General features: G+C 34.6%; 1 protein-coding gene across 18 annotated transcripts in view; it reads left to right on the top strand.

Moving 5' to 3' along the window:
• MEF2A (myocyte enhancer factor 2A) overlaps nt 1–22,364 on the top strand; it is a 161,989-nt gene that overhangs the window by 84,965 nt on the left and 54,660 nt on the right. For 17 of the 18 annotated variants that reach the window (XM_082736474.1, XM_082736475.1, XM_082736484.1 and 14 more), the window contains one exon: nt 13,479–13,682. In XM_082736474.1, the coding sequence (XP_082592600.1) occupies nt 13,479–13,682 (204 nt within the window). Of the gene's footprint in view, nt 1–13,478; nt 13,683–15,552; nt 15,701–22,364 lie in introns of those variants that run through there. The other variant, XM_082736483.1, reaches the window with a different exon arrangement.

The following is a 22,364-nucleotide window of genomic DNA, read 5'->3' as shown; positions in this document are numbered from 1 at the left end:
ACACACAAAAATAAAAGTATGTTGTTTAAGTATTTTGATATTTTCCAGCCAATTTTCTGTTACTGATTTATTTAATTTCATTGTCATCTGAAAACCTATACTTTGTGATTTCTATTCTTATAACTTTGTTGAGGTATTTTATGGCCCAGAATGTAGTCTGTCTTATTGAATATCTCATGTGAGCTTGACAGTAATGTATATTCTTCTGTTATTTGGTGAATTTGATGTCAGTTATATTAAATTGCTTGATGATGTTGTTGAGTTCAGTTATGCCCTTACTGATTTTTCTGCCCGTTGGAACCAATATTCAACATTTCTGATAGAAATGTAGTAAATAAAATGCAGTCTAATTTAATAGCTTTCACTAAATTTACTCAAGATGTCTGTTTTCTTCTTTTTGGTAACATCAAATCCATTTAATATCTATTTGTCTTATGTTGAAGTCTCCTCCTATAATAGTAAATTTCTCTGTATTTCCTTGAAGTTTTAACACTTTGTTTCATATATTATGATGCTTTGTTATTAGGTTCATATGCTTTAAGGACTGTTATGTCTTCACAAGGATTGACTTCTTTATCATTTTTTAATGCCCTTCTTCATTGTGATAATTCTCCTTGCTCTGAAGATTATTTTGCTGGAAATTAATGTAGCTATGTTAGCTTTGATTGGTATTATAGCAAAGTATATCTTTTTCTACTTTTAATCTTTTATGTGTCCTTTAAGTGGTTTTTTTTTGTAGACAGTATATAATTGAGTATTGGTTTTGATATATGGACAATCTGGTTTTTAATTGGTGTATTTAGACCATAGACTTTTACAGTGATTGGTGATACAGTTAGATTAATAACTGCCATATTTGTGTTCTAATGGCTGCTCTAATTCTTTGTTCCTCTTTTTGTTTATGGTCTTTTTTTGCTTTCTGTGGGTTTAGTTGAGTATATGCTTCCATTTTCTCTCCTTCCTTAGCAGATCAGTTATACTTCACTTTTTATTTTTATTTTTTAGTGTTTGCCCTAGAGTTTGCAGTATAAATCTACTTTCAGATAAACACTTCGCAGTTATAGATTTACAGGTAGTACAATAACCTTATAATAACAAGTATTCCCAGTTCCTCCCTTCTATTCATTCCATGTCATTACTGGAATTCATTCCATTAGTATTTTGTTGCTATTATTATTTGAATAGACTGTTATCTGTTATGTCAATTAAGAAAAAAAGAAAAGCTTTTATCTTCCCTTATTACTTTTTTGATATTCTTTATCTACATGAGTTTTTGTTCTGTAGGAGTTACCTTCTTTTTGAATAATTTCTTTTGACATTTCTTGTAAGGCAGATCTGTAGACCATGAATTCCCTCAATTTTGTTTGTCTGAGAGGGTCTTTGTTTCTTTTAAAGTGTAATTTCTCAAGATACAGAATTTTGGATTGGTGGATTTTTCCCCCCTTAATACTGTATATATCACTCCACTGTCTTATTTCTTATATTGTTTCTGAGGAGAAATTGCTTATAATTCTTATATTTGTACTTCTGTAGGTAAGGTGTTTCCCCCACTCTCCCGGCTTCTTTCAAGATTTTTTATTTTCTATACTTTATATCGACTATACTTAGATGTAGTTTTTTGGTTTTTGTAGGGAGCGGGGCAGGGGTTGTTGCATTTCTTCCTTGATCTGTGGTTTGCTGTCTGACATTAATTTGGGGAAAATTCTCAGATGTTATTGCTTCAAATGTTTCTTACTTTCATTTTCTTCCCCTTCTGGTATTCATGTTATGCATATACTTTTTTAGTTGTCCCACAGTTCTTGGATATTTCATTCTATTTTTTTCAGTCTTTGGTCTTTTTGATTTTCAATTTTGGAAGTTTCTGTTGACATATACCTTAGCTTAGAGGTCCTTATCAGTTTGCAGCCTGCTAATGGGCCCATCAAAGACTTTCTTCATTTCTCTTAGAGTGTTTTTTATCATCAGCATTTAAAAAAAAAAAAGTTTTTTAGAAGTTCTGTCTTTTTAGTTATGTTACTCACATATATTGTCTGCTTTTCCTCCATTAGACTCCCTTAGCATGTTAATTAGCATGTATTGCTGGTCTGATCAACATTTTTGCTATATATGAGTAGTTTTGATGCTTCCCTTTTCTCTTCAAACTGTGTTTTTTTGCCATGAAGTTTGCCTTGTGAATTTTTTTGAACCAGGCATGATGTCCTGGGAAAAGGAACTGCAATAAAAAGACCTTTAGTAATGTGGTGGTATGGTATAGGGAGAGGGGAAGTGTTCTGTAGTCTTCTGATTAGTTCTCAGTCTTTTAGTGAACCTGTGCCTGTGGCCTGTAAACTTTATACCTGTTTCTCAATCCCTGCCCCCCATCTTTAGGTGGGACAGAATGGATAGAGGGGTTTAAAGGTGAATATTTCCCTTTGCTCATATTAAAGGCTTGAGGGAGCTGGAGCTGGATATTTCCTTTTCCCTAGGTTACTTGGGCTCTGCTGTCATAGAATAGTTTGTCTTGAAGGCAGGCCTTGTAAAGAACAGAATGTTCTGGTGTATTTCAAAATGACCACTTTTCCCATATTCCCTGCTTAGAAGCACAGAGGGATTTTTCACTGATCTTTACTGCGAGAACGTGATAGGCATAAAACTCACAAAAGTGTATACATGCACCCCAAAGCCCAAACCCTCCCCCCCCCCACCCCAGGAGTTTTTAACTTTTATATTTGTCTTCTCTGAGACTTCAGGAATTCCTCAATTACAGTTTGGGTTTTTTTACCTTGGTATTTCTTTTTGTGATAGTTTCTGCTGTGGCTCTGGTAATTTATGATTTTCTGTATCTCCCCATCTGTGTCCAATTTGGAGAGCAGAAATTACTCTGCGACCTCAGTACTGCGGGATCTAAAAGAGTTGTTGATGTTCAGATTGCTCAGTTTGTTTACACAAATAACATGGAGGGTAAATAACATGCTGGGTCAACCAGCAAATCAAAGAGGAAATGAAAAAATACATGGAAATAAATGAAAATGAAAGCACAATGGTCCAAAATCTGTAGGATTCAGCGAAAGCTGTTCTGAGAGGGAAGTTTGTAGCAGTGCCGGACTACCTGAAGAAACAAGAAAAATGCCAAATAAACAACCTAACCTTACCCCTAAAAGAGGTAGGGGGAAAATAAAAGAGCAAAGCCAGTAGAAGGAAGGAAATAATCTAGCACAAAAAGAAATAAAATAGAGACTTCAAAAAACAACAACAACAACAACCAAGAAAGATTAATGAAACTAGGAGCTGGCTCTTTGAAGAGAGCAACAAAATTGATAACCCTTTAGCCAGACTCATGAAGAAAAAAGAATAATCAAATAGATGAAATCATAAATGAAGGAAGAGAAATAACAACTGACACCTCAAAAATATAAAAGATTATAAGAGAATATTATGAAAAATGGTATGCCAACAAAATTGGACAACCTATAAGAAATAATTAAATTTCTAGAAACATACAACCTACCCAAACTGGAACAGGAAGAAATAAAAAAAAAAAAAAACTGAACAGAATGATTATTAGCAATGAAATTAAATCAGTAATCAGAAACTCCCAACAAATAAAAACACAGGATCAGATGGCTTCACAGGTGAATTCTACAAAAGATTTAAAGAGTTAATACTTATCATTTTCAGAGTATTTTTTAAAATTAGAAGAGGAGAGAAGGCTTCCAAATTCATGCTATGAAGTCGACATTACCCTGATAAGCAAAACCAAATAAAGACACTACAAAGAAAGAAAAATAACAGGCCAATATCTCTGAATGAACATCGATGCAAAAAATCCTCAACAAGAAGATATTAGCAAACTGAATCCAACAATACATTTTAAAAAATCATTTACCATGATGAAGTGAGATTTATTTCAGGGATGCAAGAGGGTTTTGTTTGGGTCATTATTCACAAATCAATTACTGTGACATACCACATTAATAAGAGAATGGTGGAATCCATCTGATTATCTCAATAGATGCAGAAAAAGCATTCGGCAAAGTACAACATCCATTCATGATACAAACATTCAACGAACTAGGTCTAGAGGGATCATACCTCAACATAATAAAAGCAGTATATGAAAAACTCATACCTAACCTCTTACTCAATGGTGAAAACCAGAGTTTTTCCTCTAAGACCAGGAATAAGACAGGAATGTCCATTCTCACTACTTTTATTCAAAAAGACATCTAAATTGGTAAGGAAGAGGTAAAGCTGTCATTCTTTGCAGATGGCATGGTGTACTGTATGTAAAAAACCCTAAAGACTCCACTAAAGAAACTCCAAGAACTGATAAACTCAGTCAGTCCTAGGATACAAGATTAATATACAGAAACCTGTTATATTTGTATACACAATAATGAAGTAGTAGAAAGATAAAGAATACAGTCACACTTAAAACTACACCAAAAATAATAAAATACTTAGGAATAAATTCAACCAAGGAAGGGAAAGATTTCTACTTTGAAAACCATAAAACACTGATGAAAGAAATTTAAAAGTTACCCAAACAAATGTAAAGATACTTCTTGTTTATGGATTGGAAGAACAAAAATTTTTCAAATGTCCATACTACCAAAAGTAATCTAGAGATTTAATGCAATCCTTTTCAAAATACCAACATTTTTCACAGACCAGAACAAATAATTTTGTAATTTGTATGGAGCCACAAAATTCTCCAAATAGCCAAAGCAGTCTTGAGAAAAAACAGCAAAGCTGGAGATATCCCAGTTCCAGATTTCAAGATATACTGCAAAGCTGTAGTAATAAAAAACTGTGCTATTGGCACTAAAATAGACGTATAGATAATGGAACAGAATAGAGAGTCCAGAAAGAAACCCATGCTTATATGGTCAATCTGCAATAAGAGAGTCAAAAATATACAATGGGGAGAAGACAGTCTCTTCAACAGATGATGCTGGGAAAACTGGACAGCTACATGCAAAAGAATAAAGCTGGGCCACTGTCTGAAAACATACACAAAATTTAAAGATTAAAGATCTAAATGTGAGACTCAAAACCATAAAATTACTAAAAGAAAACACAGGCACTAATTTCTTTTAAATCAATTGTAGAAACAGTTTTCTAGATGTCTCCTAAGGGAAGGGAAACAAAAGTAAAAATAAACGATTGGGACTGTATCAAAATAAAAAGCTTTTGCATAGCAAAGGAAACTATGAACAAAACAAGGCAACCCACTGAATGGGACTTCTCCCATTTATTTACAAATATTTAAATAAATATTCATATACTTACAAATGAATATATTTGTAAATGATATATCCAACAGGGGGTTCATATCCAAAATATATAAAGAACTTAGATCAATACTATAAAAAAACAAACAATCTGATTAAAACACGAGGCAAAGGACCTGAATAGACATTTTTCCAAAGAAGACCTCCAGATGGCCAGCAGACACATGAACAACATCGCTAATTATCAGGATAATGCAAATCAAAACCACAATGAGAGATCACCTTAATAATCTGTCAGAATGGCTATAATCAAAGAGACAAGAAATAACAAGTGTTAGTGAGGATGTGAAGAAAAAGGAACCCTTGTGCACTGTTGGTGGGAATGTAGATTGGTGCAGCCACTATGGAAAATAGTGTGGAAACTTCTCAAAAAATTAAAAATGAACTACTTTATGATCCAGGAATCACACTGCTGGGTAATTTACCCAAGGAAAACAAAACCACTAATTCACAAAAAAATTTATATATCCCTATGTTTATTGCAGCATTATTTATAGTAGCCAAGATAAGGAAGCAAATCAAGTGTCCATTGACTGATGAGTGGATAAAGAAGGTAAAGATAAAGAAGATATTGAGATAAAGATAAAGAAGATACTAAAAAAATTATATATAGTATATATATACACACATACATACATGCAGTGGAATATTATTCGGCCATAAAAAAGAATGTAGATGGACCTAAAGGGAAAAATGCTAAGTGAAATAAGGCAGACAGAAACATAAATACTGTATGATTTCGCTTATATGTGGAATTTGAAAAACAAAACAAATGAATAAGAGACAAAATAGACAAATACAGAGAACAAACTGGTGGATGCCAGGAGGCAGGCGAGGTGGGTGGGAAATAGATGAAGGGGATTGAGAGTATACTTATACTGATGAACACGGAGTAATATTTAGGATTGTTGAATTCAAAAAAAATTCAACAGTAAAGGTAGACCCAAATACATAGCATGTAAGAATCTTTGCAGGCACTTGGGATCTTAAATATAGATGGTCTTTGAGATATGGTGTGCCACCCTTGTTAAATTCAGAGAATTATATGAGTCCCAGATTTGGTAACAAAATCCAGAAAACTATTTAGGGTAAAACAGATTTGTCTCAATTTATAAAGGTAATGAGTTTTTTTAGGTTAGGCTTTTATTCCTATTTTTTTTTCTTTATAGTGATGGTAGTACAGGAGTAAAATGATGATTTAAAATTTGTGTTTATTTTGGCTACATATCACTGAAATAGTGATACTTTAAGGATTATTTAAATTTGACAATAGTTAGAATAAAATATCTAATGTGTTTGATGTAATTTTATAAACCCATTTCATGATATATTCAAAATACTGACGGGGAAGAATCTACAGCCAAGAATACTCTATCCATCAAGACTATCATTCAAGGGCACCTGGGTGGCTCAGGGGGTTAAGCCTCTGCCTTCGGCTCAGGTCATGATCTCAGGGTCCTGGGATCGAGTCCTGCATCGGGCTCTCTGCTCATCAGGGAGCCTGCTTCCTCCTCTCTTGCTCTGTCTGCCTCTCTGCCTCCTTGTGATCTCTGTCAAATAAATAAATAAAATTTTAAAAGAAAAAGATTATCATTCAAGATACCATTTTACCTTTAAGTGGGAAGAGTTTCCCAGACAAAAGTGAAGATTCATGACCCCCCTAAACCAGCCCTGCAAGAAGTATTAAAAGGTACTCTTTTAAGTGCAAAAGAGAGACCAAAAGTGACAAAGACAAGAAAGGATCGGAGAAAATCTCCAGAAATGACAAAATATGTATTCAAAACAAAGATTTAAATTTATGGGGGAATTCTTAGTAATCAAGGTAATGAGGACTGCATAAATCCTGATTCACTCAACATAATTTCCAAAAATAATCCATACAGAAAAGCATGAAGAACAAATACAATTGTATGAAACCTACAACCTTGGCACAACTAGAAAGCAAATGATGTCCAAGTTTGTTTTAACTTTAGGGAAATATTACCAGCTTACAGTGTGCTATTTTTTCTTTAACTTCTTTAACTTTAACTTCTGCAGGTCTTTCACATGAGCAAGCATACTTAAGGAAAAACAATGTGTAAGGGAGAAGAGACTTTGTGACTATCTAAAGTTGATTTGTAATCATTACTAAAAAAGGGAAGTCTATCCTAATAAGTACAAAAATTCTGAAAAATACTACTTGTAGGTCAAACAGACCAGCGGTAAAGGACTTAAAATTTATGTGATATTTAAGGAAGTTGTCTTGGGAGGGTAACTGTTTGGGGGAGAAGAGGGCTTTTATAAAGGAAGACAGAGGTGATCGTTTGGAAAATGTTTTTTGAATGGAAAAGAAGGGAAGAGATACAGAAATCCTTCAAGATAAATTAAAAAAAAAAAAGTACAAAAAAAGATATTGAATGATATCAGAACTCCTCTCCCTCCTGCTGATCCCTTAAAAAAAAGCTTCCATTAAAGAGACCATACTGAATGATCCATCCTCCCACTGCCAGTTCTTTCCATTGCAATTCATTGAGGCCAGTAATTTTCACGTATACAATCTACTATAAAGAAGAAAACAAAAAGATGATTTATAGCTGTTCAGGTGATGAAGTTGTTGTCCCCAAACAATGGAAAAGTGGATAAAAACCTGTAAAATGATAACTCCAAGCTGAAACCATTCTCCATAAATAAGTGTTTAGAAATGTGACAGATGAAAAAAATCATTATTCAGAATTTGGAAATACTAAGAATAGAGTTGGATTTTTTCCAAAGGTATAGATGAAACAAAGTGATTAAACTGCAGAAAGAAAAATAAAAAGATAACATTATATCAAAACAAAGATTAAATTACACAGTGACCACAGAAGACTAGATTCAAGTGAAATCTTAAAAAGATTACTGAAGGAAAGCAGGAGATAACTAAGTGAATGGAAATGAGATAAGATTGTTCAAGGGGTTAGGGAGAAGGTGTTTGAAAAGGGAGGTAGATTAGAGAGGTCCAGCTTACATATAATTCATTGGAGCATCTCACTGTGCCTGCAAGTTCAGAGAATATTGGGAACATGTCAGATGGACACAGAAGATAGCATAGTGGATATCTCATTGGTAAAATCAAAAACAATTTAAACATCAAAAGAAAAAAGGTAATGATTATAATGCATTGAATAAGGTAGCCTATAAGTTGATATGGACATGAATGAGTAAATGCATACATGGAGGAAAAGCAAACTGTCTTATAAAATGCAATTAGTAGTAAATGTAGATATAATGTATTATGAAATTAGAAAATCCCTATTTGACAACCACCATAGTAATTTTTAGGCAAGAATCGTGAATGGATTAATGGATCAGTTAAAGTTTGATAAGTAGGATATTTACATAGAAATTTTAACAAGATACTTACTAATTACAAGGGGGAAAATAGTAACTGTATAAGGGAAAAATTTTGACAGACTCTATCTTAACCAAGTTAACATTACCAGTTGGGACAAATAGATGTCATGTGGATTTTCATGAGAGAGATTGTGGACAGAACATCACTTCTAAGTTGCTCCTGCCAAAAACGTAGTCTAAAGGTAATCAGAAAGAAACATTAGACAAAGTCAAATTGAGAGATATATGACAATATAAATATATTTATAGTATAAATATATAAATATACTGCACAAGTACGAAGGTCCTGAAAGACAAAGACTGAGGAAATGGTTCAGATTAAAGAGGTTGCAGTTTTGAGAAAGCAACAGCTAATTCTGGATTGGATCCTGCACTAGCAGGGGGAAAAAGGAAATTAGGAATAATTGAGAAATTTGAATAAGGTTTGTAGATTATAGTGCTATATCCTTGTTTTCTGATTTTGATAATTGTGTTTTTCTTTGTTTTTAAGAAAATATTTAGGGGCAAAGGGACCGTATAACCTCTACTTTAGTTTGTCCAAAGGAGTCAGGAAAAAAAACTGTGTGTGTGTGTGTGTGTGTGTGTGTGTGTCTTTTATTTAGGGAAGGCACTCATGGTAAAATGTTAACAGTTGGGGAGTTTGGTTGAAGATAAATGAAAAATGTGGAATATAAAGTTAATTTTCTGTTACTAATTTCATATAAGTTGCTAGCAGTAAACCAGTGTTTTAGACTAAATGCTATAGATAAAATGAAAAAAATACTTCATTTATGAAAGTTGAAAGTGAAATATTAATATTTCTAGTTTTCAATGTTATGTCTTTGGTGTCATCATTGAAATATAAGTGTGTTCTTGTACACATTTTTCTAATTACTGGGAAAGCTCTTTTAGACCTGTAGTAAGTTGGAGGAATAGAGAGGACATTGCTATAAATCGAGTCCCTTCCTCTACTAACTCCTTCCTTCACCTTGAACTCCTTCTTATTATTAACTTAGAAGAAATATTTTTGAATAAGTATTTTTGGAAAGGATAATAGGGACTGGCATACTCTTTTTACTGATAGTGAACTATAGTTTGTTGTTGTTGTTATTTTACCGATAGTGAACTATAGTTTTTTCTTTTGTTTTGTTTTAAGATTTTCTTTATTTGAGAAAAAGAGAACACGAGCAGGGGGAGGGGCAAAGGGAGAAGCAGACTCCTGGCTGAGCAGGGAGCCTGATATGGGGCTCGATCCCAGGATCCTGGAATCAAGACCTAAGCCAAAGGCAGATTGAGACACACAGGCACCCCTATAGTTTTTATTTTAACAAATTTTCTCTAATCATGCTTAATGGATATTGTGAAGCCGCATTACTTGTCTCAATTTTCATGCTTTTTCATAGCTCACTTAATTTGCAAGCCTTAATTTAGAGTAAGAATTATTCTTGGAATAAATACTTTGTTGATTGTCATTTTCTTTCTCTTCAGTATTAGAAGTATGGGAAAACATTTCTGACTAAACCTTTGCTAAACTCAGAATTTTAGTACAGCAGGTACATCTAGGTGCATCTCAAAACATAACTGATTTCAAGTTCAGTATTTTAATAAGGGTATTCTTATATTCATTATATTCTTAAAGTGGTATGATACTGAAAGACCCCTGCCCTGGAAAGCCCCCTCCCTTAGAAGATAGATAGGATAACTAACCGCTTGTTTGCTTTTCTGTGAACCGCTGGCTTTTAGGTATAAGATTAGATTATTAATTGTGTGATTAATTGCTCTCTTGCCCTTCTGTAACTGCTTGGCTTATAGAAATAATAGGGACGCCATGATGGCATTCCTACCTTACCCCTTCTTGTTCCCCCTCCCTGCCTCTCTCCTCCCCTGCGCGGGCCCTCAGAACCAATCAGCTTGTACCCCCTTCCGCCTCTCTCTTTGCGCGCGCGGGTCCTCAGAGCCAATCAGCAAAACCCAAGTATGCCTTTTTCAAAAGTTCAAACTGTCCACCAATCAGTTGCGCCCCACCCAAAACTTGTTTGTACCTTCCTATAAAAGACCCCGCTTCACTCCGGTTGGGGTGTTTGGTTAGCCGGAGCTACCGACCACCCGCCGGTACCTGCGTGACAATAAACCTCTTGCTGTTTGCATCCAGTGGCAGTGTTGGATTCTTGGGTAAGGGGATCCGCGGGTCTTTCAATACAAGGCCAGGATTCTAAGAAACAGTGTCACAATCAGTAATGAAAGCTTAAAACTTTTTAATGACAAATATTATGTAAACAAAGTTGATATTTAAGTGGGAAATTTGGGAAAGTATTTGTAAAACATAGTTAATATTGCTAAGGAGCTTTTACTTAGATAAGTAAAAAAAAAAATCACAAAGTATGAAATGGCCAAAAGATGGGCAATATAGAGAAAGCAAATCCCAAATGACAACAAATATAAGAAAAATATATCTAACAATTACTATTTAGGAAATGCATATTAAAGAAATGAGATTTTTATTTTACATCTATCATACTAACAAAACAGTTGTAACATTTATATGAAAAAATTATGAAAGAGTCCATTAGTATACCATTTGACATAGAGGCATATCCACAAGGTGTGGTTGAATGACTAAAATAAAATAAAGAGTATTGATAGAGTCCCTGTTTTATCAAATGCTGACAAAGTCCCTTATTATGTATACATGTATATATGAATATGGTTATATGATCTTGCATAAAAATGTGGAATGAAAAATACTAAGTGAAAAACACCGGTTAAGGGGTTTATTTTGGTTCAGGGGAAAGTAGGGAGGCAAGTATAAAACACTATTTCCATATATATATGCACTTATATAAAATATATATTTGTGTATTTATATTGTAAGGATTTTTTTTAAAGATTAATTAATAATAGATTTACTTTCACAAGGTGAGGAAAGGAACCATTAGGCACATGTAGTGTTAAGAGTGTTCCACAAGGAGGGAAAATAGAAAAGTTCCCAGGGAGGAAAGTAGCTGGTGGTTAAGGAAGACACGCACACATGCACAGAAGCACACACACAGACACATGAATGAGGCTTACTGGATGTAAAGGAGAGTGATGGGAAATAACTTCAGAGAGATAGTTTGAAGGCAGATAATTTATTTTGTTTACTTAATGAGTTTGGATATTACTTCCAGTGCAGAAAAAAAGCTCTAAACTTCTACCTAAACAATTTGATGTAGGTTTTAAAAATATCACTTGTTTATCCAAAGGATACGGGCATAGTCATTTGAAGGGCACATGCATGTCAGTGAGGGAAGAAAGGACCTGAGAATAGACTGTAACAAAGGGGTGAGGTAAGTGGACTGCAGGACTGGATGCAGGTTAAAGAATTTCTGGAGAGAGGATACAAAGCAGGAGAGCTAGATAGGAAGCAAAGTGGAATACATGAAATTGAGATTTTGGAGGTGATGTTGATGAAGTTCTAGAACCTAGATGAGGTTCGGTGGGCTGAGGTCTGGTGCCGATGACCAAGAAGGAATTCTTGAGACATCTTTGGTGCAGAATGGTGGTTTATTAAAGCAAGGGGACAGGACCCGTGGGCAGGAAGAGCTGCTGCCCCTGGTTGTGGGGATGGCAGGTTATATACCCTGCGGTTGGGGGAAGGTGAGGGGGGAGGAAGGTTTCAATTGAGTTTTCATATGCTAAAGAGGGCCTATAAGGTGCCAGGATGTCCGAGGCCTACCTGAGGCCTTGCCCTTGGGGCTTGATCAATGTTGTCTTTAGACCAGCCATTAACATTAAGATAGTTGGGAGACTTTTTGGTGGGGTGTCACAATCCTGCTATCAATCGTCTTTGTTAGTGAGACTTAGGACATTTGTAAGCCAAGGGAGACTCCTGTCTAGCAAGATTGTGAGCTCTGCAAGTTAACTATTTGCTTATTGTTCATGGCAGTCAGGGCTGCCTGAGGGATGCTACACATATACTGAGGGGGAGCAGATGGAGAGGGGGGTGCAAGGCACCAGCTTTTGCTTTGTCTTCAGCCAGCCTCCTGCTCCCTCATCAATGTGATTATTGGTGATGGCAGAGTTAAAGGTGTGACAGTAGGAGTGGGTGTTTAACATGCGGTGGATGTGGATCATTTGGAGGTTGGGGGATGGTTTTGCAACGATTTTTTTTTTTTTTTAAACTGGGATACTGAAGTCACCAGTTATAAGAGTAGGGCTGGAAAGAGAAGTACCAGGTGAAAGATATCAGTACATGAGGGGGTCACATGGTGCCCTTCACGAGGACAGTTATTGAGTGGTTTAAGTTTCATGGTGTGAGCTTCAAAGTACCTGGGGCTTTGGAAGGGGAAGGAAGGAAAAATAACTTGTAAGATAGAATACAGAGCAAAAAGGACTTACTTTCCCGCTCTTGAGCATAGTAGATGTAATATTTAAAATAGACCAACAAATAGTGGTCTCTGTTTGAGAGGACTTCAGGTGACAGGTTTCAGTTGGAAACTAGAAGAATATTCAAAGAAAATTTTGAGGACATTGGGGAATTTGTTGACCCTAGACTGTGAATTTTACACTGGATGATAAGGGCCCAGTGGTCAACTGTGTCCTCTTGTTTTCTGCGTTCTGCAGCAGACTGGCAGCCAGGGATAAAGGAAAACTTCCTCAGGAGAGTGCTTTATGAGGAATTAGAAGTTAAACTTGGAACACTAGTCTTGCAGCAGATGGGGGAGTAAGAGGCTCATGTGGAACGTGAGGCTATGAACCTTTTTCAGCTGTGGAATCTGACTCAGGATTAAAAGAGGCGTCATCTTTAGGTAGCCTGTATTCAAGTACTGCTAATGCTTTTACTAAAAATATACCTTTTTTTCTTTGATCGTCTAGGTTACTTTTACAAAGAGAAAGTTTGGATTAATGAAGAAAGCCTATGAACTTAGTGTGCTCTGTGACTGTGAAATAGCACTCATCATTTTCAACAGCTCTAACAAACTGTTTCAGTATGCCAGCACTGACATGGACAAAGTTCTTCTCAAGTATACAGAGTATAATGAACCTCATGAAAGCAGAACCAACTCGGATATTGTTGAGGTAACACATATATCTAGTAATGCCTGAATTGCAGACATGATTATTTTTTCCCTTTAGTAACTTTTAACTGCCAGATTGCTTCACATCCACATTTAAAATCCGTTTTATATATATATAAAATACATAAAAATATTTTAAAACATATATTTTATATTATATATATATATATATATATATATATATATAATTTATTTTTTTCTCCAAATCATTTCTTGGGATGATCTGATTATTGTATAATAATGTATATATATTTTTTATCCAAATCATTTGTTACAAGGATCTGATTATTGCTCTGTCATGACCCACTTAGGCTATATACATATCCTGTTTATTGAGACAAAATTAGGCTATTGTACTGTGTAGAGCAGTATAATACAGCATTTTATCTATGATTATTTTGTATGCATTTTAAAGTTAATATTATAAGAAACTATATCACTTGGGATAGTATGAAGTTACAGTTTTAATATGCCTTAATCATTTTGTTGCATCAGTGACTACCCACAATTTTAAACACTAATGAAATGGAAGAAAATGACAAAAATAATGCTTCTATTTTGTGAATATTATTTTAGTTGTGGGGTGGGGAGAGATTCTTTACTTTTTTTTTCCCTCCTTATCTGTTGTCCTTCAGTATTTCTAATAGTTCTGCCAACCTAATTAAAGTGAAAATAAAAGGAATTTTTTGGAATTATTTCCATCTTACTCAGAAATAGGTTTTAAAGCAAAACCTTCAAAAAAGAATCTGTATGCCTTCCCCTATAATTCTTTCTGCTGTAAAATATTTTTATAAAAGATAATTTTCCATTTATATTTCTAATGACATTTTAAATTAGCTTAATACTTTTGTCTTTTTTGTTTACATTTAGAGGTTCTGTTTCATTTTTATTCAAAAAAGGAAATTTTTTCCCCCACTACTTCAAAAGTTACATACTTTGGCTTTAGTTTTATATTAGAAGACTGTTTCAGTAAATTAGGGATTTCCTTTTGAAAATACTAAAACCGTGTGAAACGATGCGGAATTAACCACAAAGGAAGAAATGAAATCCTAATGTAGATTTTGAGTAATTAAAATTAAGATAAAGATTCTTTAACTATTTTAGTGTACAGGAAGCTAATTTACCTGCCTCCACTGATGAAATGCATTTTAAATTTCCTCTATACCCTGTACTCTACTGCAACCATTCCTTTTTGGACAGTAATTGATTTAGTTTGTTACTGTGGGGGAAAAAAATCTGCTACTTATAGTTAAAAAAACCTCTGTTACTTTTTATCAGTTAACCAGTTGTTTGCAGTGAGAAGTAAAAGCATCTTATATTACAGCTACAACTCATCTCCGTTGCTTGTTCCCCACAGTTTTATTTAAATGGCTCTTTGCTATGAACATCCCCTGAAATGTGTATGAAGTGTTCGATTTTGCTTTTGTTGTTCACTTCAGTTAAACAACCTGATTACATCGTAGCCAAACCCCTTAATGCAGTTGTGATTGTATCAATTTTAAGTTACTTTATATTAGCATTTATGGTATATCTTAATCACTTATGTGCGGTATAAATTAGACCCTTTCCCTATTAAACCATAATTCATTTTGAATTTGATTTTGTAAATTATGAGATCATTATTCAGGTAATCTTTTATCAGAGACTTCATAACTGGATTCCCTTGAAATGGAGAATGTCCCTGGTGCGTTTATTTTAAAATGACATCTTATTTTAAAAATCTTTGTATCTTATCAAACGCTCCACTGCCTAAGTCAAAGAAATAGAGTTGACTTTAATAATGCCAACAAATAGATAATTCAAGCTAGTTTCATTGTAGAAGGCAACCACCTCTTTAACCCTAACTACTCTGCTCTTTCATTGCAGCAGTTGTTGTTCTTGGCCCCTGGAAGTTGAGGGTACTTCGCACAGCCTAAAGTTTACTTCCTTAGAGAATATGAAGAATATAGTCTGATTTAATCCTCACAGAATTTTCAAACTACCTCAGTCTTCATCTCTGTTGTGGTCAGCAATCAAAGTGTAAGAGAGTAAATCCCAAACAATTTTTAGCAGTCTCCTATATTACAGTTTACTTTAGTGTGAAGGGAAACTTTGCAGGTCAATTATCAATTGGGAGTTGAATGTTTTCTTTTTAAGTGAATTTCTTAGATACAAGTGAACATGAATATTATGTGGAGTTCTGAATTATATAAATACAGTGGGTAGAAGACATATTGGCTTATAAGGGATAAATTTGTTGGTAGGATAAATTATAAGGCTGAATTTACTTTGTATCTTAAGCTGACTGAATTAACCTTCATTATAAAACGATGGTGGTTATCCTAGATACTTTTTCTTCTACATACAAAAGTAACGGAACTGCAGCCTCACTAGTGGTGTGCATGTGTCTGAGTTCCTTTTATCAGTGGTGGTAATGGCTTATACTAATGGAGCTATGAAGATTATTGTGAACCAAACTAAGATTATAGGATAAGAGTAATGACAGATACATATAGAACTTCCTATGGGCCAGGCATTTCCAAGTGCTTTACAAATATCTCATTTAAAGATACTTTTAGAATACCATTGTAAGTATTTTTTTCATATAGTGTTTCATATAGTTTCCTTTCAAACAGTTGTAGTCATTGGAAGCACATTTTTGTCCATTTAACAGAAATATTCGAGGGGTCCTGTGTGCCATGGAGTCTGCAGAGTGATGTTATTTAGTGATTTCTGACTCAGGCGCCAGTTTCTACACATAGTTTTGTAAACCAGTGAGATACGCTTGTACCAACTGAAGATTTTATATCTGTGAACGTCTAACAAATTGGTGTAATGTTCTGGATGGCTGAAAAGCCATCTCCTGTGACTGAGTTCATCAGCTACAGTAAATGGAAGCATAAGTGACTCACTTTAGAGTGTTTCCTAATGCAATATTACTCTTTAAGATCAGTAGGATTTTACTTTCTCCCATATTGCTAAAAAGCTATACCTGCAAGGATGTACGTATATTAGGCCTATGAAACTAGACCTAGTATGTTTTTTGGGAACACAGTGAAAAAAATATATTAAAAGTAGTTGGTATTTAAATATTATGATGATAAACAGATATAAAGAAAGATACGGTTCTCACATTTTATCTTTTGATTTTAACCTCAAATTTAAGAAACCCATATACAGAATGGTGTTCTATCTTTGCTGTCCCTTGTTTCACATTACTTATATTTTGAAACTAGTTTCTTAAAATTTTAACAATTATAATTGATAAAAAATAATTTCGCTATGGCTTTTAAAAAAAATCAACAGCATTTGCATATTTTAAATTGCATTTAGATATTTTAAAGTCTGTAGTGTCTTGTAGGATGTAAATACCCCTTACATTCAGAAAGCTTAAATAAATGAAAATGGAAACTTACACATTAGTAAATTAGAGAGTGTCATTAAGATAAACTTTATAAGAGACTTCATAACTGGATTTCTTTATAATGGAGAGTATTGCTGCTGTGTTAATGGCATCTTATTTGAAAATGCTTATACAATGCTTTTTAGGAGCTTATTCCTTTAAAAAATGAGTTTTACTATATTTACTATATTTCATTAGGAGACATTTTGTAAAGAATGTCATCAGAAATATACATTGTACCTCTCCATGTTATTAAGCATTGATAACAAAAATATGTGGCTTTTTGTTTGGTAATTTAGTTGAAATGTACAAAGGCAATGTTATAATCCCCCATCTTTTTCTTTTCAATAAATTAAGATTTAAAAGGTTGTGAACTGTAGTATGCAATTTGATAAGAACATTGGATTTGTCTTAGAGTATTAGAGAAACTTGCAATGAAAATCAGTTGGTTACCATTATTCATACATGTGTGTGTACATTGTGTTTACACTAAACAAAAGCCTAGGACCAATAAAACAGTTCTGCATCAAAATAAAAATGATGCTAAAGCCACGAAGTGAGGATTTTAGCAGCTGCTGGTAAATACCTGAGAATACTTTTGTATCTACTTTTCTCTTTCTTTCGCTTTGTAGGAATATTTGAAATATGATATATTCCAGTGTATAAATATTTAAAAATAGTTTTGACTTGGTGATATTGGAGAATATTCAGCAAATAGCTTATGTGGTGATTCTTATCACTGTGCTGTTATTTAAGAATGTAAGAGACCATGGCCATTTACCTCTTTAGTTCGTATCTTGTAAACTGTTCCCAGATAGAGGTATCTTCCTCTTGACAGGAATACTATAGTACTCAAAAGAAAAATTTCTCTTGTACTATCTTATTTGATCTTCATATCCACAGTATGCTTTTTCAGAAGTGGGGATTGAGACTCCATTTGCCCAGAGTCATGTAGCAATTTAACAGCAGAAATAGGATTAGAATCTGGCATTGACATTATAGCCTCCCTTTGCTCCCCAGTTTATTGAATCCATTGGAGCTTTGGAACATTTCGCCATAAATGGATGAAGGTTTTTATATATAAGTCAGTGATGTATACATAACATGTAGCAAACATGAATGAGTTTTCCTCAAAAATAACAGAAAATGAGTGGGGATAATTGTAGTAAGAATAGTAGATAACTTTTATCTAGTTGCTAATTTAGCCTGGTACCTTCTGGGGCTTTTACTTATTTCATCTGATTGAACCCTCTTACTGTCCTTATTTCACAGATGAGGAATTTGAGACACAGTGATAAAATAGGATGACAATAATTTGGATTCTAAAGAAAGAGAAAATCTGCTTTTTCAGAGTCTTACTCATTCCTCCGACTTTCAGATCACAAAGGAATTTAGAAATTACCAATATCTTAAAAAAGAGGAAGATAGGGAATCAATATAAGGTGCATCTACCAATTATTAAATAAAAAGAGCTGGTAGTGAAAGTTGACCATGGCAGGGATACATTATTTGAAAATCCGTGGCTCTCAGAGTATAGTACCTTGACCACCAGGAGCAGCGTCATAAGAGAACTTTTAGAGATCTTAGGCTACTGAAGCAGAAACGCTGAGGGGAGGTCTGAGCAATCTTGTATGAATTCGAATTAACTTGTCCTAAGTGGTGTGAGCCCAAAAGCTTCAAGGTAACATGCAGTCCCTGGGCAGTCGTTATCCAGCTTCTTAAACATTTTTATTCCCAAGAATATCCTCTGAAATAATTTTAAGCAATGAGCAAGAAAAAAGTGTAAGTTGTAAGACCTTCTAAGGAAGCAATCCAAAATAGCATGCCAATTTTGGTGTGAATTACAAACGAGGGGACACGTTTCCAGTGGGTTACCTTCTAACGGGTTACTTTCAGTTCACTTCTGCATGGTTATAAGTGCTTCTTTGAATGTATATGGAGGGTCTGGTGCAGATGTGTGGGCCATGGATTACAGTTCCTCAGTTGAACAAAACAGAAAGATAAAAATGATTTTTGTCTCCTGAGATCATCTAGTACTGACCCTATAGAATCAGAAGCATCATTATACTTCGGTTTTCTGACAGTATTACAATGTTCTCAGAGAATCTTTCTGAGCCAATCAGTTTTTTTTTTTTTTCTTCCCATGTTACAGATGAGGAATGGAACAGACAGGGAGTGTTTAAGAGGCTTGCCTAATGTTTTACAGGGCTGCAGTGGAGCGGCAGGGAAAGGGGAAAAATAATGAGACAACCGAAGACAAGACAAAGCTTCCCTCCACCTCCAGCCCCCTGCCCTGCTCTTTTATTCCTAACAGAGCCTGATGCAGCAGGATGGTGATTCACAGGGTGAGGCACGAATCCTCATGGCCCTCCTCCTCTTCTCACTTGTCCTGCGCCATCACCTCACACAGCAGTCACCGTAGCTCTCGCAATTTCAGTTTGACTCTTTTTATTTTTACTATGTATTTGAATATTATTATTTATCATACAATTATTGGTTCTCACATATGTGCTTTTTAAGGAACTGTGCATCTCTGCTTGTGATTTTTATTTTCTTGAGGTCAGATTTTTCTCCCATCGAAGATTGATGTTGCTGATATATGAACAGGAGTTCATGTGGGAAAGGGATGAGGGATCACTTTATAATACAGCTTACATTTCTCTACTGCATTTCTTGTGTTCATCGATGAATACCTATGTATCTTTTTCATGTCTCTTTGGGTCACAGATTGAGTGTTTTAGTAGTTAGCATCAGTAAGTTGTTCTTTTTCCTCTGAAGTTCTTTGCTACATTAGCCACATTTTTGGCCAGTGAGAAAAAGGGTACAGAGGATTGGGGGAGTGGTCAGAGCAAACTTCCTCTCCAGGTAACACCATCATCTTAGTTCTTTAAAGGACAGGGTTGGAGAGCTAAAAGGGTAGAAGAACGGTGTTCTAGCTCAAAGAGGCAGCTTATGTGGAAATTGGGAAATGAAACCTAGCACAGTTAGTTTATGGAGTTAAAGTCAGCCAAGCATAGCTGTGGTAGTATAATGTGAAGAGTGGAAATAGCCAAGACCTGGAAAGGAAACCAGATCCCAGGGAGGTGTATAAGGCCCTTGACTTTCTCCTGAAGGCTTGGGTAGCTATTGAGAGAGCTGTGTCTAGGTTTTAGGGACTCTCTTCACTTCCCAAGCAGTACCTTGTGTTCAAATCACACTGTAATTTTGTTTGTTTGTTTGTTTGTTTGTTTTTGAAAGGGGTTGAAAAGGAAGGAGGAAAAGGGTAAAAATGTTAAATATAATGCATTATTTTTACATTTTTAATTTATTGTACTGATACTTACCATACCATGTGCAAGGCATTGTGCCAGACACTGGGAATAAGTGGCCATATTTCTGCCGTTTTCCTAAAAGCTATTTTATTATCTTTCTACAGAAGTTCTTTTGTTAGATACATTTCAGTATAGATTCAAGACACTTAGAATCTCAAGGTTTTGATGTTTCCCATCAAAGAGTAATCATTCAGCATATAAATACTATCTTACTATTAGAGTGATAAGGTTATTTAGTGCAAAAGATGCAGGGTACTTACCATGTTTAAGGATGTTCTGTGTATGCCTATAGAGTGAGAGATAGATAGAGTGTAAGTGATATTTCTCTTATAAAGTTGTAGCAAGTGCAGACATGCAGTTTTTAAAAAAAAAATGGCCATTGAAACACATAGCTCCTTCTTAAAATTAAGGAGACAACTTGTATAGTTTTTATATTTATTCTGATGTTATTTTTGTAGCTCAGCTTTGAGAGAAGCTCTAGAGATCTAGAGTCTAAAGAAAGGTATCTTCTTTTTTTTTTAAGATTTTATTTGTTTATTAGAGAGAGAGAGAGAATGTGTGCATAAGCAGGGGGAGCAGCAGAGGGAGAGGGAGAGAAGCAGGCTTCCCGCTGAGTAGGGAGCCTGATGCAGGGCTTGATCCCAGGACCCCGGGATCATGACCTAAGCCAAAAGCAGACACAACCAACTGAGCTGACCAGGCACCCCGAGAGGTATCTTCTTATCATAGATTAGTCATAATCCTACTTTTTAAATTTACAATTACACATTCAGTGCTTGACCTATAAATCCTTCCAAATGGTAATATGAACTTCTTTTGTTTTGGAAAAGTAAGCATACCTTATAATTTTGTAGGTTTTGTTTGGTGTGTTGATTTGTGAATCAAATCAATTTTGGATATGTGCTTTGATACTTGTGTGTCCTAGGGATATTCTGTGAAGAATCTTATTGTATGTGTAGGCGCACTGATACGTGATTTTATTTCTTACTCAAAGAATAGTTCCTAAAATTTTGATTTTAATTGATGATCGGGCAGTAAAAGATCAGAAGTACGCTTTTAAGATTGTTTTTTAAATGTTAATGATTCTTGCAACTTGTTATGTAAACTACAAGTCTGAGTCTTAGAGAATAAACCAAAGCTTGAATTCATATTGGAATTTACCTCTTGTAATTTGACAGGGAATATTGTTCTGTGCTGCTTTGTTTTTAAAGAAATTTTCATTCCATATAACTGCTTTGTTATTTTGTGGTAATTTCTGGGCTTGAGTTGTTATTTCCAAAGTCTCTTGAAAATCTCAAAAAGTTTATGTTCTGCAAAAAAACCTTAGAAATAGTAACTAGTATTTGTAAAGGAATTTTTAAAAAATCAGTTTGCTTTTTTATGCTACCAGTGGTCTTATAGGATTGTTCCATTGTATGATATAATTAAAATATTTTTAGTGCTATTTTCCGTATGTGTTATAGTTGGATTAAGTTTTTAAAAATTGTTCTGTTACTTTGGGGTATAAAAAAATCTATCAGTTATGTTCTGTACAACAACAGAAAGGAAGGGTTTTAGATGAAGATTTAGGCATTTTGTGAAAGGTGGTAATAATTCTCAAATTCTGTTATTTGAGACTTCACTGATTATGATCCAAAGTAAATTTCTATATTTAGTATTTATAATTAGCATTTCTTTGCTATACTGATCTGTTATTTATTGAATATTTATGATGCCTGTTTAATAGGAACAGAAAGTAGAATTAAAGTTCTAAATCCTGGGGCACCTGAGTGGCTCAGTGGGTTAAAGCCTCTGCCTTCAGCTTGGATCATGAGCCTAGAGCCCTGGGACTGAGCCCCACATCGGGCTCTCTGCTCAGTGGGGAGCCTGCTTTCTCCTCTCTCTCTGCCTGCCTCTCTGCCTACTTGTCATCTCTCTCTATCAAATAAATAAATAAATCTTTTAAAAAAAAGTTCTAAATCTTGTGGGTATTAAGTATCAATTAAAATAA

Source organism: Mustela nivalis, assembly GCF_964662115.1.
Source record: "Mustela nivalis genome assembly, chromosome: 6".
NCBI lineage: Eukaryota > Metazoa > Chordata > Mammalia > Carnivora > Mustelidae > Mustela > Mustela nivalis.
The sequence above is the reverse complement of the archived record's forward strand: the minus strand, read 5'-3'. Positions and strand labels throughout refer to the sequence as shown.